Source organism: Prionailurus bengalensis, chromosome A3, assembly GCF_016509475.1.
Source record: "Prionailurus bengalensis isolate Pbe53 chromosome A3, Fcat_Pben_1.1_paternal_pri, whole genome shotgun sequence".
NCBI lineage: Eukaryota > Metazoa > Chordata > Mammalia > Carnivora > Felidae > Prionailurus > Prionailurus bengalensis.
The window spans coordinates 24,819,969-24,839,089 of NC_057354.1; the positions used below are offsets into that span (position 1 = coordinate 24,819,969).

The 19,121-nt window shown below is 47.2% G+C and overlaps 1 protein-coding gene across 2 annotated transcripts; it reads left to right on the forward strand.

The window, feature by feature from the left end:
* The first annotated feature begins 3,642 nt into the window (after window positions 1-3,642).
* Window positions 3,643-17,635, forward strand: AHCY (adenosylhomocysteinase). 2 transcript variants are annotated; one of them, XM_043602545.1, is made up of 10 exons: window positions 3,643-3,803; window positions 9,386-9,576; window positions 10,706-10,781; window positions 12,245-12,394; window positions 13,287-13,399; window positions 13,840-14,047; window positions 14,139-14,226; window positions 14,320-14,437; window positions 15,464-15,658; window positions 16,687-17,635. In XM_043602545.1, exons 1-10 carry the CDS (start codon window positions 3,776-3,778, stop codon window positions 16,816-16,818), a joined length of 1,299 nt encoding a protein of 432 aa, XP_043458480.1. In that variant the 5' UTR covers window positions 3,643-3,775; the 3' UTR covers window positions 16,819-17,635. The 2 variants fall into 2 exon arrangements, with proteins under 2 accessions (XP_043458480.1, XP_043458481.1); XM_043602546.1 differs by lacking the exon at window positions 3,643-3,803 and adding an exon at window positions 4,132-4,285.
* The last annotated feature ends 1,486 nt before the right edge of the window (window positions 17,636-19,121 follow it).

The window sequence follows — 19,121 nt, forward strand, 5'->3', positions numbered from 1 at the left end:
TGTCATGACGGTCCCGAACACGAAGCTAAAAGAACCGAGAAAAACAAAAAGGGGGAACTGTGGGGGATAAGCTTAGGAATCCCCCGGGCTTACATCAATGGGTGGACAAGGCTTAAACAAATACAAAGTCATAAAATGCTCAAACCTGAGTTTGGGTAAACCAGATTGGTACCCCAAGAATAGGGGGGTGCAAAGGTACCCCGAAAATAGGGAGGCATAAAGGTACCAGAAATAAGGAGGTGCAAAGGCACTCCAAAATAGAGGAGGAGGTGCAGAGCCCCCAGAATAGAGAGGGAGAGGCAAAGGCCTAAAATAGGAATGGCACAAAGGTGCCCAATACATAGGAATATGAAATAAACAAGATTAGATATTCAGGGTAGAAGCACCCCCAATTTAGTACTATAGCAGAAAAGCTGCTTTCACAGGAGAATAGGGCCAGGTTAGGTAAACTGGTGAATTGGACTATGGACTGCTGCACTGCAGGCAAAGGAGCCCAGAGTGGAAATGGTTAACAAAAGAAAACGTCCCTTGTCAACCCTGAGCTTATTTCCCCTGTCTCTTCCTCTAAGATAAACAGTAGTGCCGCCTCATGTCCATCGTAAACAACCTTCTTCCCTACTGCCTGGCACCCGGATTTTTTTTTTCTTTAACCCAAACCCCTAACCCCAAATATCCTCAAGATCCCCTTTCCCTCATGTCCACAAGTTAATGTTCACAGATTCATTATTTCTTTGTGCACATCCATCGCCATGTTTGTAAGCCTTCTGATCCTAATAAAAACGGGGCAAGGACCTTTGTTTGGGCCTCTTGTCTTTTCCTGGACATTAGCCATTTCTTGCTTTAATCCTGCGTCTGCTCTTTTGCTGACCAAAAGAGAACTTTAGACTTAGAGTCTACTACAGATGCACTATTCAATAAGTGGTGCTGGGACAACTGCTTATTCATATGGGGAAAAAAATGAAACAGAATTTCTACCTCTTACTACATACATATTTGAATTATACAACTTTGGGAAGACAGTACAGGAGAGATTCTTTACGACCTTGGGACATATAGATTTCCTAGAACAAGACAAAAACTCCCACTAATCCGAAGGAAAAAGAGAAAATTGATTACATTAAAACTAAGAATTTCTTACTTATCAAAAAACAACAGAGAGAGGGTGAGAAGACAAACCACAAACCCAGAGAAAGATACCTGCAACACATATGGTTAAAATGTGCAAAGAATTCCTGTTAATTGAAAAGAAAAAAAACAGTCATCTTTTTTTAAAATGGCAAAGACATGAATGTAACTTTTACAGAGAAAGGATCATGATAGGATGCATATGAATAAATAACATATGAATAGGTAATCACCCTCATTAGTAGTCACAGAAATACAAATTAAAACCACAATGAGAGATCATTTCCTACCTGCCAGGTTGGCAAAAAATAACAATATTATAATAGGATGTGCTGGTAAGGAGTTAGAACAAGAATTTTTATCTAAAGTTGGTGGGAGTACAGACTAATGCAACCATTTTGAGAAAGGGATTAATACTATCTAGTTAAGTTGGACATGAGCATACCTGAAGAATGTTAGAGGAGTATTATTCGTAGTAGAAAAAACTAGAACTCAATGCTCATCAACAATTCATTATTATTATTATTTTTAATGTTTATTTATTTTTGAGAGAAAGACAGAGTGTGAGCGAGGGAGAGGCAGAGAGAGGAAGACACAGAATCCAAAGCAGGCTCTAGGCTCTGAGCTGTCAGCACAGAGCCCTGTGCGGGGCTTGAACTCACCAACTGCGAGATCATGACCTGAGTCGAAGTCAGATCCTCAACCGATTGAGCCATCCACGTGCTGCACCGATCAACAATGATGAATTAGTAAATTGTGGTATATTCATACAATGGATGATACAGAAAATAAATGGACCATAGTTACAGCATCTATGTGAAGGACTCAAACACAATGTTGAGAGAAAAGCAAGTTGCAGAAGAATATATACAGCATGATTTCACTTACACAAAGGCAAAAACAGTCAAAACTAAACAATGTGCTGTATAGGGATAATCACATAGGTAGTAAAACCCGTTATGAAAAGCAAAGGAATGATTAAGACAAAATTCATGGTAGTAATAACTCCAGGGGTGGGGTGCAGGGGCCTGTGATTGAGAAGGGAAACAGGTGGCTTTCAGGGCAAGGCAGTGTTTTATGGACACATGGACCAACTGGATAGAAATGGTCACAACAGCCTTAAGTGTGGGTGAGATGGCACAGGCAGAAGAAGCAGAGTAAGAGGAAAAAGGAACATCAGCCCTTGAGGGCACGAGAGAAGAATTAAGTTGCTAAGGTCAGAGAAGGAACTAAGTGAACAAGAATAACTACTGGGAGGAGAGACAGGAAAGTGGAAACCGAAGGCATGTTGTGTGTCGCTGGGAAGTGGGAATGCAGGCTGAGGCGCATCTGTTGGATTCAGCCAGGATCCCTGATGCCCTTAGCTGCAGAAATTTCAGCAGAGGCCTGGGGGTAGAGGCCACACACCTGAGAAATGAGTGGGAGGTGTGGAAGTGCAGATCCAGAAAGGGGCAACTCTGAAAAAGTCTGAGAAGGGGAGGAAGAAAATGGATGGCAGCTGGGGAATGGAGGGGGGGGGGGGGGGGCGGTTCCTTGAAAGATGTTAAAGAGTTTTCAGGTGGCCAGTTAAAATCACAAGTAGATACATTTTCACACCCATCAGGTCAACACATATTTGTTAGGCTGACAAGTGATGACAGAGATGTGGAAAAACAGGCCCTCTCAGATACTGCCGGTGGGAGGGTAAATGGTGAAACTACCTTGGAAAGCAATTTGGCAATATCTAGGAAAGTTACCAATGTGTCAGCCCATAAACTCCAGCTCTAGGTACATTCCTGCGCCAGAGACACCCACACATGTGCACTAAGAGACAAGTACAGAAACGTCCATTGCTCCATGTATGTATGCAATAGCGATAGACTGTATATAACTTGAGCAAATAGAACAGATAAATTAATCATGTCACGTATACAACGAAATAATATCCGGCAGAAAAAGCAAAAATAAATACATTTAAGCTATATACGTGACTTGTACAAACATAGTATTGACAGAAAAAAGCAAGTTGCAGAAGGCTAAGTACAGTATGGTACCATTTATATAAAAGTCAAATACAGAAAGAATTCTATGAAACGTTTGATTTACACATATGTAGTTAAAGTACTAAAATGCATACAAATTTACCTAAACTCAGGATAGTGGTTACCTGGAGGGGAGCAGGGTGGAAGATCTGGGGTGTGCTAGGTACTTGACATATTGCAACTTTACGTATAATCCATGTGGTATCATTTGGCCCATTTTACTAAAGAGAAAATTGCGGCTCAGGTAAGTGAACTGGTTAGAAGGGCAGTTCCACTCAGTTTTGACTTCGGATTTCCAAGCTGAACGAATGAAAGAAAGAACGGCCTCAGGTTTGCTCTCAGGCCTCTCCCTGAGCTCCCTTCCAAACCCAGCGTGGACAAAAACGGTTTCTCTCCCCAGCAGGGATCGAAGTCCGTTCCAGTCCCGGCCCCGCCCCCTTGCGTTGGGCCCCGCCCCGGACCACTCAGCTCTAGCGGGATCCTGAATATGCAAACTAGAGGAAGATATTTAAAGGCGCCGGCGCCACGCACAGATCCCTGCTCAGCGCCGCCCTTCCTGTGCGAGTCTGTAGCCGCAGGCCTGGCCCCTTTCGCCTGTGTTCACCATTCTGTGCGGAAGCACTGCCAGCATGTCAGACAAACTGCCCTACAAAGTCGGTGAGTTTCCGGGAGTGCAGCCGGCCGGATCGACTCCACGCCCGCTGGGGGCCTGTTGGGGAGGCGGCCGCGGGGCCGACGCGGGGCTCTCAGGACCCCTTGAATCGCTGGCTCTGCGCGATCGTGGCCGCGCGAGGCCACCTGGGGGCTGGAGTTCTCACGTCCCAGCGAGGCGGTAGTCAGAGGCGGCCACGGACTACAAGTCCCGGCGTGCCGCGCGAGGCCCCGTGCAGCAGCGCGGGCTGCGGAGCTGCCAACTGGCGGCGTGTTGCGCTCGGAAGAGCCTGGGACTGGCGGGGATCGCGCACCTGGCCACGGCCTGGGACCTTTGGCACCTGCTGGGACCTACTCCAGGAGGCCACGATCCTGCCAGCTGGGTGGACCCGGACAAGTGCCCACCCCTCTCTGGGCCTCCTGTAGGGAAGGCGAGGGCAATGGAGTCCCTCAGGCGTGGGAGGAGAGGCCTGGAGAGCGAGCCTGAGGTCGGCACTAGTCTCCTCACAGGAGACTTTGGGTTCGTTACTCAACCTTTAGGGTCACTCTCCTGGCCGACAGGGACAGTCGTGCAGAGAATCTCTAAGAAAACTTGGGAGTGCTTAGAAAAATCCTTGCAATTTATCAGTTAAACTGATAGTTAATGTTCACCGGGCAGTTTACTGTGGGATGGGCACCACCTTCTATCTTTATTGTAGATTAATTCATTTTGTTCTCACGACTTTTTTGGAGAAGGGACTATTTCTCATTTTACGATGAGTATACTGAGACGCAGGAATAAAGGTGCCTTTCTCAGGATCTTACAGCTGTGAGTTGGTCTAGCAGGATATGAATGTAGGCCTTGTTTGCCTCTAAGCACACCTTTTCACCACTGTATATAAGTGAACACAGCTGGAACAAACCTAATGCACTCTCAGCACAAACTTGTTCAGGCTGCTAGCAGTTTTTAAAGTAAATTCAAGACACCATTAGACCTGGAGAAAGGCATCAGGATTTATGGAGCACTTGCAGTGTATCTGCTGATTTGTGTGTTTACAAGATAACCTTTGGAGGTGGACTTTATCCCATTATACAGAGAAAGAAACTGAGGCACTAGTAGGATGGACTTGCAAAGATTTCGTAGAAATAGTAGCTTATCAAGTGGCCAGAATAGACTATTGTTCCCATGAAACTGAAGTACAGAAAGGTTAAGTCAAGGGCACATCAGTGCCTGAGCTAGAATGTGGGCTCCTCATACTGTGGAAAGATCAGCTGGTCAGGGTTGAGGGCATTGGGTTATGTGAGAGGAGGTAAGGCTGCATTTGGAAGTAGGGGAGTTGGGTGGATAGAATTGGAGGAAGGAAGCTGCCATCAGGAAAGGCATTTTATGCCAGACCTTGCCCATATCACATCTTTTTTTTTTCTTTTTTAAGTTTATTTACTTTGAGAGAGAGAACATGAGCAGGGGGGTGCAGAGAGGGGGAGAAAGAATCCTAAGCAGGCTCCACACTGCCAGCACAGAGCCCCATGCAGGGCTTGAACTCATGAACCGTGAGATCATGACCCAAGCTGAAATCAAGAGTCAGATGCTTAACCTACTGATTTACCCAGGTGCTCCCCACATCACATCTTTAGTCCTCAGGGCTCATAGCAAGGTTAGAGATTATTATTTCCATTTTACAGATGAAGAAACAGGCTCAGAAGGGGTATTGGCTCTTCCTCTTGGTTTGCCCTAGATAGGTGCTCCTGCAACTTCTATAATTCCTTAGCAACCTGGGCACCAAAAAAACCCAGAACTTGGAACACTAGACCCTCCTCCATGCCCTTGGAGTTGAAGGATCTATGGAAAACTCAGGGGCTGGCATGCCTGTCCTGAGGGCAAGTGAAGGAGTTATTTTTAGCTGGAGGAACCTGTGGTGGCTGAGGGGTTGGAGCTTAGCAGGATAGGACAAAGCCTATTGTCTGCTATTGCTGGGCCCCTCCCATGATCCTTGATCCTTGAGAAGGGCCTCTGTCTGTAGCTCTGACACCTCTGCCTGGCCACCACCCCCACCTCTGCCATTGACTGGCTGTGGAACCTGGGGTAAACCCCTCTCTGGGCTCTTTCTTCATAGGTAAATGCAAATGCTGGGTTCCCATTTGTTTTGTTTCTTGCCACGCCTGTCTTGTGCCAGCCCCTTTCATGGACCCCCCTCTCATTCCTTTTTAACAACCAGGAATGGTTAGTAAATGTTTGCTTTTCTCTGTGCCAGGCCCTGCTGAGCACTGGAGATACAAAGGTGACTAGAGGATAAGTATAGGACAGACATGGATCTGGATAATGTCATGGTATTTTCTCCGTTTTGTGAGATCTGCACATTTATCTGTCTGCATGGCCACCTCCCCAGTTCTAATCTTCCTCCTTCCTCTCTGGTCTCTTGCTCCATAGACACATGCAGCAACCAAAGGGGTCTTTTCAAAAGACAGATCTGGTCATGATACTCCCCTTAAAACTTTGGAGCTTCCCACCTCACTGGGACTAAAGTCCTGACTCATCCTCTTACTCCCTCTACCAGTAGAGTCACCCTGGTGCACTCTCTGTTCCTCCAGCAAGAATATATACACCAAGTTCTTTGTTGTTTCTAGGTTTTTGTTGAATATCTACTCTGTGCCAGATACTATATCAGGTGCTTGGGGAGGAGCCTTCAGGCTAAGAGAATTGCTTGGATTAAAGCCCTTAAGTGGGAATGAGTTTAGCTTCTCTGAAGGAAGGCCGTGTGGTTGAACAGCTGGTGAGGAGAAAAAGGGTGGAGAGGTGGGGGAGAAGGGTGGGCAGTGAGTAGTTAGGATTTTATTCAAAAGTAAGGGCAAACCAGTGGAGATTTGTTTTTTACTTAAGCAGAAGAGTGGAGGTGATATAACTTAAATTTTAAAACGCTTCTTCCTCTGGCTTCTGTGGGAAGAATAGCATGTGGGAGCAGGGAGACCAGTGAAGAGGCTGCTTCAGTGATCCAACGTGGCAAGATGTGTTGGGACGTTGCAGATGGGTTGGAAGGGGGCGAAAGGGGAAAAGAGGAATCAAGAAATCTTAAGGTTTTGTCTGGGGTGGCTGGTTGAATGGTGGTTTCATTTCCTAAAATGGGAAGGTTGGGGGAGTAAAAGTTTGGGAAGGAGGACCGGGAGTCCCAGGGGCTCAAACCCAACACATAATACATATAGCTGGTCATCCAAGTAGAGATGGCGAGTAGATAAGTTGGATTATAGGAGTCCTAAATTGAGGGGAGAAGTTTGGGCTGGAAGTTTGGGTAGGAGCCATTGCTGTAGGGAAGGTATTTAAAGCCTGTAATGTAATGAGCTCTTCTGGAAAGAGGGAGATGATGGAGCCCTGAGGGCTTGGAAACATTACAGTGAGTTATAGGAAAAGGAGCCTGGAAGGCAGGAAGAAAACCACAGAAGGATAGGCATAGAAGCCAAGAAAAGACAGGATTTCAGAAGGAGGGCAAAATTCGTGGGAGCAGTGCTTCAGGGAGACACGTGAACATAGATAGTTGACCATTAGATGTAGGATTAGGCCAGTTTTGGGTGACCTTGGGAAGAACAGTTCACTGAAGTAGTGAGGTCTGCAAGGAGGTGAGAGTACATGGGATCAAGCCCCACCTAGCAGAGACCACTCTCTTGTACCAAAAGAATGCTTGGTGTGTAGCTACAGATGAGGACCAATGGATTCCATGGAGGAAACATGGCATAGCTCTGAATTATTCTCAGTGAATTGTGAAGTGAGGTCATTAGTTGATAAGGAGAGGCATTAGAGTGAATTTACTATGAAAATGTGTTAGGATTGCGGAGTGTCCCCTGAGATTTATGGTCTTCTTATGGTGATTTTCCTCCTGCTGGGCTCTCTGGCTTGGGTGCAGTGGAAGGTTGGGTTTAACCAGGGTGGGAGTTTTGCCAAGGAGTTCTCAGAGGAGACAGTGGAATCTTAACCTCTGGAAGAAGTTGAGAATAGGAAGATGGTGTGGTGAGGGACTGTGGAAATTGGTAGGATTAATGCATTAGAGGTTCTGACCTGACTGACTGTACTCTTACTGGAGTTAGGGCTCCAGAGGGAGAGAGGATTGGAAAGATGGGACATGGCCAGAGTTGTTTGCTTGAAATCAAGGTTTTCAAAGGAGAGTAGCATTGGTAATGGCCTGCCAAGGTGGATGGGTGGGGGTGGGGCCAGAGGGTGATAGGGGAAGGGGGTTGTGTGTTGAGGCACTGTGGGAGTAAGTTCCTCCCATGGGGGAGGAATATTTCATCTCTGAATGCACAGTAGTTAATACAGTAGGGGGCAGACTGTTTTAGTGTTATTATTTGTTATTAAATTCTCTACAGTCCTTTCCCTCCACCCACCACCTCTTTGGGTGATTGTCAGGATCCAAATTTCCCTAATAATAAAAATCACCAGGAGTCCCAGCTCTCTTCCTAGACCTATTGAATCTTTTTTCCTCAGGGAGGTGTTACAAGTATGCCTGATGACTCGGATCAGGGAAGTTTGCAACCACTGACCTACAGAATGGGTTGGTGTGGCCTGGGAGAGAAAGAGGGTGAGATTATTAGAAGAGTATTGAGATGGTGAGAGAGCATTAGAGTATCCTTCTTTCCTGTCTGAGAATTTGGACAAATTTGAAACATTTGGGGTGGCAGATAGAAGCCAAAACTTAACCCTCATAACTAATAGCATCAAAGCCAGAGGGTGTGGATTAGTGTTGAAGTCTGATGATCCTGCTAACAAAAGGCCAAATTCAGTAGTTACTCTCCAGGTACAGGCAAGGTGAGCTTAGGTAGGTATGGAAGAACTGCTTCCTGTAGGCTGGCTGGCTGCTGCTTGCTTGCAGAAGAAGGGAGAGCTGAACTGAGCATGCCCTTTGTTCCTCTCAAGTTTACCAGTCAGACAAGGCACTCTGCTTCCCTTAGGGCAGAGAGGCCAAGAGTGTTAGTTACACAGGTGAGTTTCCTCCAAGTGGAAAGAAACATCAGTCTTGGGGAAGCAGCATTTTCATATGGTCAAGGAAATGAAGCAAATGTGTTGAGCCCAAGGCATTGGAGGAAGTCACTGAGAATGATGACTTGGAAGATGGAGCACGAGGAGCTACAGTCTTTAGGAAATGAGGAGGTTGGTAGGTGGCAGCAGAAAGGGTAGTGGGAGGTACGTATAGGTTGATAGCTAATTAAAAAAAATTTTTTTTTTAATCTTTATTTTTGAGAGAGGGAGAGAGAGAGAGTGCAAGCAGGGGAGGAACAGAGAGGGAGACACAGAATCCGAAGCAGGCTCCAGGCTCGAGCTGTCGGCACAGAGTCCGACGTGGGGCTGGAACTCATGAACCGTGAGATCATGACCTGAGCTGAAGTCAGACGCTCAACCAACTGAGCCACCCAGGCACCCCGATAGCCAATTTTTAAGGGACAATTACCTGCGTTGTAATTTTCACATACCTGTGTGATTCTTTGATTAAATGTGTTCTCTCACAAGGCTGTGAGCTGCCTAACTTAGTGTTTTGTGTCCACAAGTGGATAAGTGAAAGTGGTGGTGCTTTGTGGTTGGTGGGATGAGGCGGCTCATGGAAATTCCGTCCACCTTGGCCCTGCAGCCGACATCAGCCTGGCCGCCTGGGGACGCAAGGCCCTGGACATCGCGGAGAATGAAATGCCGGGTCTGATGCGTATGAGGGAGATGTACTCGGCCTCCAAGCCACTGAAGGGCGCCCGCATCGCTGGCTGTCTACACATGACTGTGGAGACAGCTGTCCTCATTGAGACCCTCGTAGCTCTGGGTGCTGAGGTGAGTCCCTTGGCATTTCTGGTGTGGGGGCGGGGGAAGTCCAATGTGATGTCCCTTCCGGTTGGCAGAGGCTCCAAGCTTGTCACAGTGCCACCACCCTTTGTGGTGACTATTGTTATGATATTTCCTCCCTGACTGGGAAGATAGTTTCTGAGTTCCCTCAATTCACATCCTCCTGATTGAGGAGCTCTGGTAGGAAAAACTCAACACCAAGGGCCTACCGAGTCATGTAAGGACTGGTTCTCATTGGCCCTCCCAGGGTCATGTGCCTGCCATGGACCAAACATGGTGCCGGAAGGATGGTGTGCTCTGATTGTTTCAGCCTGGGTTATAAGTACCAACAGCTGGCAGCTCTTCCAATCTGTCTGGGAGTTTTGGAGTAAGATGGTTTCCCAAGATGGGGCAGGGAAGAGCAGCCAAAACCAACTGAGTACACCAAGGCTCATTCCTTGGACCTCATATTTCAACATTCACACCCAGTGATGTGATTTTGTGGCCTTAGATACTGTCTGTATGGTGCTGACTCCCAAATATATGTATTAGCCTGGACTTCTCCCTGAAACTCCAGACTTCTATATCCGGCAGCTGATGTGTCAGTCCTCTCCACTTAGAGATCTAGTAGACTTCTGAACCTCAACATGGCCACACTCATGATTTCCTATTCCCCTCTTCTTCCTTCAGTCTTCCTCATGTAAGTAAATGGAAACACCAGACTTCTAGAACCTGGGATCATCCCTGACTCCTCTTACTCTCTCACCCCAACAATTAATCCTGCAGCAAATTCTGTTCTCTCAACCTTCAGAACGTACCCACCATCTCCTCTACTGCTACCATTGCATTTCTTGCTGAATTCTTACAGCAGCCTTTTCACTTGTCTCCTTGCTTCCTGGTGGAGCCCTTTACCCTCCACATAGTACCACGTGATGTTTTAAAGCCTAAATCAGGTCTTGTCAATGCTCTGGCTCCCATCTACTTATCAGTTGTCCCTAGCCTATGGTTGAAGAGCCAGCTGGGACTAGATCCTGAGCCTCTCCCTTCTCTGTCCAGGGCTTTGCTTTATCCCTGTCCAGTGACCCCAGTGCTTCTGAGCTGTCTGTGACCAGCAGCCCTGTCTTGTTGGCTGTTGTAGGTGCAATGGTCCAGCTGCAACATCTTCTCTACCCAGGACCATGCAGCGGCTGCCATTGCCAAGGCTGGCATTCCTGGTGAGTCCTGTTTGTTGCTAGGGGTTGTGAGAATGCATGAAGGGGCTCTGCTTCTCCCTGTTTGGTTCACTGACTCCTACTCTGACAGGTTTTCCCATGGCAGGGGAGAGAAGTCATGGTCGTAGAATTCTAGTCTAGTGATTTAAGGAAAGAGTTGTTTTGTCCCACTATCATCTAAAATCCTATGGAATGCACTTACTGGCCCATCTCAAATCCTGTAACCAGGAAGGGTGGGATCTTATGGTTGGGAACCACATGATGTTACAGAGAGGAAGTTCCTTAAAGGAAGGATGTAGGTCTATTTCCAAAAGAATCAGGGAGGCATACTGGGTAGAAAAAGAGCCTCAGAGGTCCATTGCCTAGGGTCTGATGGTCTAGGAACCTGAGGAAAGACTATCACAAGCTGCTAGAGAAACAGGCACACATCTGCCAGGGCTTGGGGAGGGGAGTGGTTAGCTCTGATGGTGATTAAATAGGACATTCATAATTCCTTCTAACCAGCCATAGGTAGAAGGAAATGGATGGAGGAGGACCGTTCCAGACCCTGGACTGGCATGTCTTCCCCTACTCCTCAGCCTTATTTGGGCTCTATGACCCTTCTCTGGGAAGGGCCTTGTTTTCAAGACCATTGTCTGCTTTAGTCTGGGGGAGTGGCATCTGGGCCTCCTTGGCCACTGTTGTTTGCTCACAGGAGATTATTGAGAGCCCCATACCAGTGTCCCAGTCTGGGCTGGCAGTCAGGAGTCCTGGATTCTGATGCCTGTTCTGGAATGCCCATGCTGCGTGACCTAGGCACATCTTAGCTCCTCTCTGAGCTGTAAATGATGGTGATAGTAATGCCTGCCTCAGAGTGTTTCTGTGAGGAAAAATTAGATGGTGTGTAAGGCAGTCAGAATAATGTCTGGCACAGAGAAAGTGCTCTATGCATAGTAGCTGCTCTTTATCACTTTTTGGCCAGACTTAGCCTGGGACAATCTACCACAGAGACTGCTGGGCAGTGCAGAATGACTCTTGGATCTTGGCTCATGGGTCCACTTGAGTGTGGCTCAGTAACACTGTAGTGCCTTTATCCCAGCAGTAGGCATTGTGGGTGGGAGCCCTGGTCACTAGGTTGAGGTCCCAGTTGCTGAGGCCCAGACAGAAAGTGGTAGGGAGGGAAATAATTATTTCCAGATACCTATATCTTGACCTCCATCTCACTTAATCAGTATCATTGGAGGTGAGGAAACTGAGGCTCACAGAGGTGAAGTGATTTGCTGAGTCACAACAGCTGGTGAGTGTAGAACCAGAATTTGCACTCAGATCTATCTGGTTCTAAGTTGTGTTCTTTTCATTGCCTGAGTCCTCAGAAGGGCTGGAGGTGGGAATTAGGTAGGTGATATTGGCCCTGCTCAGGTGGTTTCCTGGAGCAGGCACCAGTGGGGAAGGCCAGGCCCTGATGTGCTGTGCCACTCAAACTCCAGTGTACGCTTGGAAGGGTGAAACAGATGAGGAGTACCTGTGGTGCATTGAGCAGACGCTGTACTTCAAGGACGGGCCCCTCAACATGATTCTGGATGATGGAGGTGACCTCACGAACCTCATTCACACCAAGTACCCACAGCTCCTGTCAGGTAAGTGGGGCAGGTGGGTGGGCAGGGTGTTGGTGGTTCTTGCCCATGTGAAAGCAGCAGGCCTGGCAGGACTCCTACTGCCTCTAGCAGCAGATTCTGTGGAAGATGGGAGGATGGCAGGCTCCTGCAGACATGCTGGGGCCTGGCCACCTGATTTCTGATGGTGTGGGGCTAGGTGGTGGTGGGTGGGGCGGGGGAGGCCTGGCTAAGGTCTGGTTCAAGGGCAAGCATAGGCCAGGGCGGGGAACAACTGGGAAGGAGTCAGTTTTGCTAAAAGCAGTGTGGGGAGGAATGTAGAGGAGGTAGTGAATGCACAGGCCCTGAGGCAGGAAAGGATGGACTATTCAGGAAACAGAAAGGAAGTCAGCATGGCAGCTTCCTTCACTGGGTAGAGTTGCAGGATGTGGCTGGAACTTTAATCAGACTCAACAGACCAAGAGAGAAGAGTTGGGCTTGATCCTAAGAGCAAAGAGAAGTGAGTGGATGGTATTTAAAAGATTTCTCTGAAAACATATACGTTAAAAATGACTGCTGGCCCCTGTGTAGAAAATGGGTTGTGGCTGGGAGACCATGCAAGAGATGGTGGTGGTGGGGACTAGGGCAGTGGCGGCAGGAATGGAGAGCTTGGGATTGCTGGGAGATGGAATCCTTTGGCCTGATGATGGTGATGGCTCTTCTTGCCTGCTAGCCTGGAGGATTGGGCGATTGTGGTATCAGTCACGGAGATGGGAACTCAGAAAGAGGAGCAGCTTTGGGGGGTAAAGATGAGGAATTTGGGTGAGTTGAGGTGTGGGTTTTCTGAGGCTCTTGTGGCCTCATACCAGAGGCACCCCGTTTATCCCTTGGGCAGTCCCTTCCTGGCCTTGGGCTCATTCCCTCCGTTCTTTTTCAGGCATCCGAGGCATTTCTGAAGAGACCACAACAGGGGTCCACAACCTATACAAGATGGTGGCTAACGGGAAGTTGAAGGTGCCTGCCATCAACGTCAATGACTCTGTCACCAAGGTGAGTCCGTGCATCAGTGTCGTGTTCAGCTGTTGGTTCCCATTGCAGCTTGTAGGCCTCTGAAGAAAGGTCCCTGGGAAGGCTGCAGGCTAGGGACTTAGCCTTCATTTGAGGGGGGGTAAGGGAGTGATAACTGAGGGTAATAAGTCCATTAAAGAGGGAAAGAACTGTACAGTGAGTTTTAGGGCTGGCACCAAGAGCTTGAAAGTGAAGCAGGTTCTAAGCAAGTCTCTCCTAGCGGTTGATCCTTAGGAAGCCTTCTAGACTGGCATAGGCTAGGGAGAACGTCTTGGGCTAATCAGAGCAAGGGGCATATGAGTGCATTAGCTGGTGGGGAAAAAGTGATCAGTCCAAGACCCACTAGGCCAGGATGCTGAGAGTAGGTCTGAGGCCCAGGGGCCTTGCCTGCCCCCATCACCCCTTTGCCCCTCTTCTTTCAGAGCAAGTTTGACAACCTGTATGGCTGCCGGGAGTCTCTTATAGATGGCATCAAGCGGGCCACAGATGTGATGATTGCAGGCAAGGTGGCAGTGGTAGCCGGCTATGGCGATGTGGGCAAAGGTTGTGCCCAGGCCCTGAGGGGTTTTGGGGCCCGCGTCATCATCACGGAGATCGACCCCATCAATGCACTGCAAGCTGCCATGGAGGGTATGACAGGGCGAGGGTTGGCTATCAGCCACTGGGGCCAGAGGAGGGTCAGGGCCACCCTGGATGACCCGTGGACACCGTCTCTGCACAGGATATGAGGTGACCACTATGGATGAGGCCTGTCAGGAGGGCAACATATTTGTCACCACCACGGGCTGTACTGACATCATCCTTGGCCGGTAGGTGCCAGGTTGGGGGTCTCAGGGAGCAAAGGAGGCTTAGGGCTGCTCTTTGTCCCTGACGGTCTTCCATGGGTTGGCACTCCCCAACAGGCACTTTGAGCAGATGAAAGATGATGCCATTGTGTGTAACATCGGACACTTTGATGTAGAGATTGATGTCAAGTGGCTGAATGAAAATGCTGTGGAGAAGGTGAACATCAAGCCCCAGGTGAGAAGCCTTAGTAGGGTGGGCAGATGGGAGACTGTGGGGGACATGACTGTGGGCTAGTCACCAAGAAGGGTAGATGAGGAGGCTGTGGCAACCTGGGCAGTGGGATGGGGGAGGAAGAGAGCCCGGTTTCAGGGCCAGTTAAATCAAAATCTTAGGGTGACACCAAGACATCCCCATTTTTTAAAGCACCCAAGATGATTCTGCTGGGCAGCCAATGTTGAGCACCACTCCATTCAATTTTTATTTAGCATGGTGGTTGAGAACATGGATCTGTCCTCAAAATGTCCAGGCTCAAACTGCAGCAACTTAACCCTTTATTTATTTATTTTTTTAAGGTTTATTTATTTTGAGAGAGCACTCACATGCACATGCACACACATGCACTCACACGAGTGGGGGAGGGGGAGAGAGAATCCCAAGCAGGCTCTGCACTGTCAGCACTGAGCCTAGTGTAGGGGCTCGATCTCATGACCTGTGATATCGTGATCTGAGCTGAAATCAAGAATCGGATGGATGCTAACCAACTGAGCCACCAAGGTGCCCCACAACTTAATCCTTTAGTTTCTCTTAACTTCTTTAGTTTAACTTCAGTTTCTCTATCTGTGAAATGGGGATAATAATAGTACTTACAGAGTTGTTATTAGAATCAGATGTGATAAGTACACACACACGCATATAGTTTGTGTATGTTCTTAGCCTGTGGGATTAATGATAATTATTAGCTAATACTTACCAAGTGCTTACTATCTGCCAAGCCATATGTTAAGTACTTTACTTGTTCAGCTCATTAAATTCTCACAGCAGACCCATGAGATCTCTAGCTCAGAGTTGCTTAATAAATATTAGCTCTTATTAATTGTGAGTGCCACCCACTTGCTGGAGGTTGTTGTAGGACAGTCCAGGCCCTTCACAGACACTATTGGAGGCAGGAAGGCCTTTCTGAACAACAGGGTAGGATAAGGCAGTGGTGGACATTGGCAACAGTGCCCTACCAACCCTCACTGCTGCTTTGCCCACTTGCAGGTGGATCGCTACTGGCTGAAAAATGGGCGCCGTGTCATCCTGTTGGCTGAAGGCCGGCTGGTCAACCTGGGCTGTGCCATGGGCCACCCCAGCTTTGTGATGAGCAACTCATTCACCAACCAGGTGCTGGCACAGATAGAGTTGTGGACTCACCCTGACAAGTATCCTGTTGGGGTCCACTTCTTGCCCAAGAAGGTGGGTTTGCATCTCTACCCTCTTAGAGGTCCTCACAGTGTCCTCCACAGGGCAGAAATCATTCTCTACATTTAACAGAGGAGGAAACTGAGGCCCAAAGCAGGGTATGACTCCCAGTGAGTCGCTGTTGTCATCTGAAGGCTTGACTGGGTTGGAAGATCCACTTCATGTCCATGTTGGCAGGTCTCAATTCCTCACCACATGGGTCTATCTGCATAGGGTTGCTTAAGTGTCGTGATGAGATGGCAGCTGGTCTTCCCCCTAGAGTGAATGATCCACAGGAAGGCAAAGGAGGAAGCTGCAAGTTCCTTTCAGGACCTTGTCTCCAAGTCCCATGACATCATTTCTGCTTTATTCTGTTCATTAGAAGTAAGCCACTCAAAGGGTGAGGAATTGGGCTCTACCTCGTGATGGAAAGGGTATTATGAATTTATGGACAAAGAACTTAAGGATATATTTTAAAACAGTCACAACCATTTTAATCTAAAAAGGAAGTCTTGGCTATGTAACGGAGGAGTCTAAGTTTCAGACACTGGATCCAGGGATTCGTCTTTCTCTTTGCCTTGGCTGTTTTCTTCTTTACATTCACTTCATCTGTCAAATAGACTTGCCACTGGTGAGCTGAGACTGATATTCTCACTGTTTAAGATTCCCTCCCTTTTTAGGAATTGAACAGTCCTTGTCTCTACCTGTCATAGAATATATGTTCTGTCCATAGATATATTCCAGAGGAGCATTTGGTTAGTTGCTTGTGTTGGTGGAGGGTGAGGAAAGAGATGTAGTTGATGGTCCAACCAGGGATAGTTGGAGGGGAGTATGTAGCATGGTTCCCTCTTGAGTAAAGGGAGCTGGGCAGCCAAAAATAACACATCCACTGAGCTGGCTGTGAGGATAGAATGAGGTAGTATTTGTAACACATATGACAGATACTCCCACAGAATACTTCTTGTCTCTATTGGTAGCTGGATGCAGGTACGGGGTCGCACAGCATGGCACTGATTCTAGGTCTTCCCTGTGTTTTTCTCCAGCTGGATGAAGCAGTAGCTGAAGCCCACCTGGGTAAGCTGAATGTGAAGCTGACCAAGCTGACTGAGAAGCAGGCCAAGTACCTAGGCTTGTCCCGTGATGGCCCTTTCAAGCCTGATCATTACCGCTACTGAGAACCAGGCCTGTAGTTTGCCTTATAGTTGCTCTCTATAAGGTTCTGGCCTTGCTGGGGTTCCACTTCTCTTCATCAAGAGCAAATGGCACCAACTTTGAAATAGGTTTGCTAATGTCCCCCATTGACTTCCTGGGGCTGGTCACTCAGTCTTTAACCTCTGCTGCTGCATCTCTCATACTGCTTCAAGTGTGGCATCGTGAATTGAGAAGCCCCTTCTGAAGCCCTGGTCATGATAGAGGTACACAGGAGATAACCATAGGGAGCCATGAGCAGAGGGGTTTTGGAACTGCTCACTCAGTCAGTCCTTACTTAGGTTGGAAGTTGGCAGTGGTAGTCACAAAACCCATGCACTTTTCCATCTAGGCCCTCCCCTGACCTATGGCCTTTATATTCATGTTCTAATTTACTGGTTCACTGGTTCCTCAGCCCATGACTGATGAGAATGAACTATATCAAAGGGCAGGGAGGAACTCTTGGGAGTTTGTCCCTGAGAGCCTGGCTTAGTGCTGGACATTCTATTGTTTAAGAGGTTTCTCAGAACAATGAGGTCAGTACTTTCAGTTCCTATTTTACAGAGGTTAGAATATAGTGTTATAGGAAAACCAAAAAAGGACAAGAGATGTGACAGCCAGAAGTTGAAAGAGGCCAGAGAATCATAAAAGCAGGCAGAGATCTGCCACCTCTTTGTAACATGATGGCTCCTATCACAACCCTGGATCAAAAATATTAATTTGGTTTATAATGTTTAATTAATGTTTATAATGTTAAAAGAGAGCAAGAAAGTGGGTAAATTAAAAATTTGGTGCCTAAAAGAATTTTGAGTCTTTATTATATAGGTAATCCATAGCCAACAATATATGGCATGAGTAAGGAGTAATAATAGTTCTGTGCTGATGAAGGCGAGGGGTTGTTCTGCAGTGTAGGGTGATAACGGCTGCAGACAAACTCTTGGGCTTGGAAGAATGAGTAAAGTGAAGAGAGAACTCTGTGTCTTCAGGTATGTCTCTTATTAAAAGCCTGTTTTTTTAATCTAAAGACTATCATTTAATAGGTGAATTTAGGCCACTTATATTTATTATAATCTCTATTCATATTTTTTCCTCTACCTTATATTTTTCTGTTCCAATTCATATTTCCTTTTCTCCCCATTTACACTTTGGGTTGATCCAGTTCTCCTCTCCTGTCTCCTGTGTGTGTGGGTGGGGGAGGGACTATTATTTATTGAGTACCTACTGGATGCTGGGTATTTTGTAGTTGATTTTCTTTATTCTCACAACAAGCTTAGTAATAATGTTATCCTAATCTTATAGATAAGAGTGGAGACTCATAGAGGTTAAGTGTCTTTCCTAAAATTTGTAAGAGGCCACTTAAAGGAAATTGAGCTCCTTCCTATTTGCCTAAGTGGTCATATATTGAACTCTGTGCTGGTCTTGGAAATCAAAGCAAAATAAGAACCCACCTGGAAAGGGTAACTGGAGACTATTCTCAGGTTCATCCACTGGATGGAGGGCCTGCTGTGGATACTGGGATGTTTGAGACCTGACCCTAGCCTTTTGAGATCTTGAGCTAGAGGGAGAATGCACACACAAGAGAGCTTTGCCATCTCCTGGCACTTCTTTTTCTCTGCCCAGCTTTAGAGTTCAGTCCCTGGCAGCAGTAGGAGAAAGGCAGCAGAGAAGAGGTGATGCTTGAAATGGATTTTGAAAGAACTGATGATTTTTAACTGGAGGAATTGAAGGCGAGGGCATTCTAGGCAGAAGAACAGCTTAAGCAAGAGTGAGTTGCAGGGATGGGGTAGGGAAGAGTTGTCTGGCTATACTATAGTGGGAGATATGAGGTAAGGGGCTAGAAAGGTGGCCTGGGGGACAGGCAGAATAGGCCTCAAACACTAAGATGAGACCTGGTTTTAATCCTTGAGCTGCACAGACTCCCGAAATGTCCCTATTTGACTGAACATTCCACAAATACGGTTTGTTCATTTTTGTATTTTTGGCCTCTGGCTATAAGGTGGTATTATTTCCCATGTTACTAATGAGGACAGAGGTTCAGAGGGGCCAAGCAGCCTGACCCAAGATGATGTAACAATAAGTTACTTGCATATATGATGCGATTCCACCGTAAATAATTGTACAAATTTTGGTACTTCAACGATTACCAGTAACAAATGATATAGGACCCACTTCTCAACTGATCATGATACCAGTGGTCAAAACAGATCCCATTACCATGCCCACCACTGTCTCTTGCATACCTAATTGTGTGTCAGGCATTGTGCTCTGTAAGTGCTTATTTATTCCTCAT

Coding starts and splice junctions, on each gene's coding strand:
- AHCY (XM_043602545.1), top strand. CDS start 3,776: ATGTCAGACAAACTGCCCTACAAAGTCG. Junction 10,782..12,244: donor TGCCAAGGCTGGCATTCCTG/GTGAGTCCTGTT, acceptor CTCAAACTCCAG/TGTACGCTTGGAAGGGTGAA. Junction 14,438..15,463: donor AGGTGAACATCAAGCCCCAG/GTGAGAAGCCTT, acceptor GCCCACTTGCAG/GTGGATCGCTACTGGCTGAA.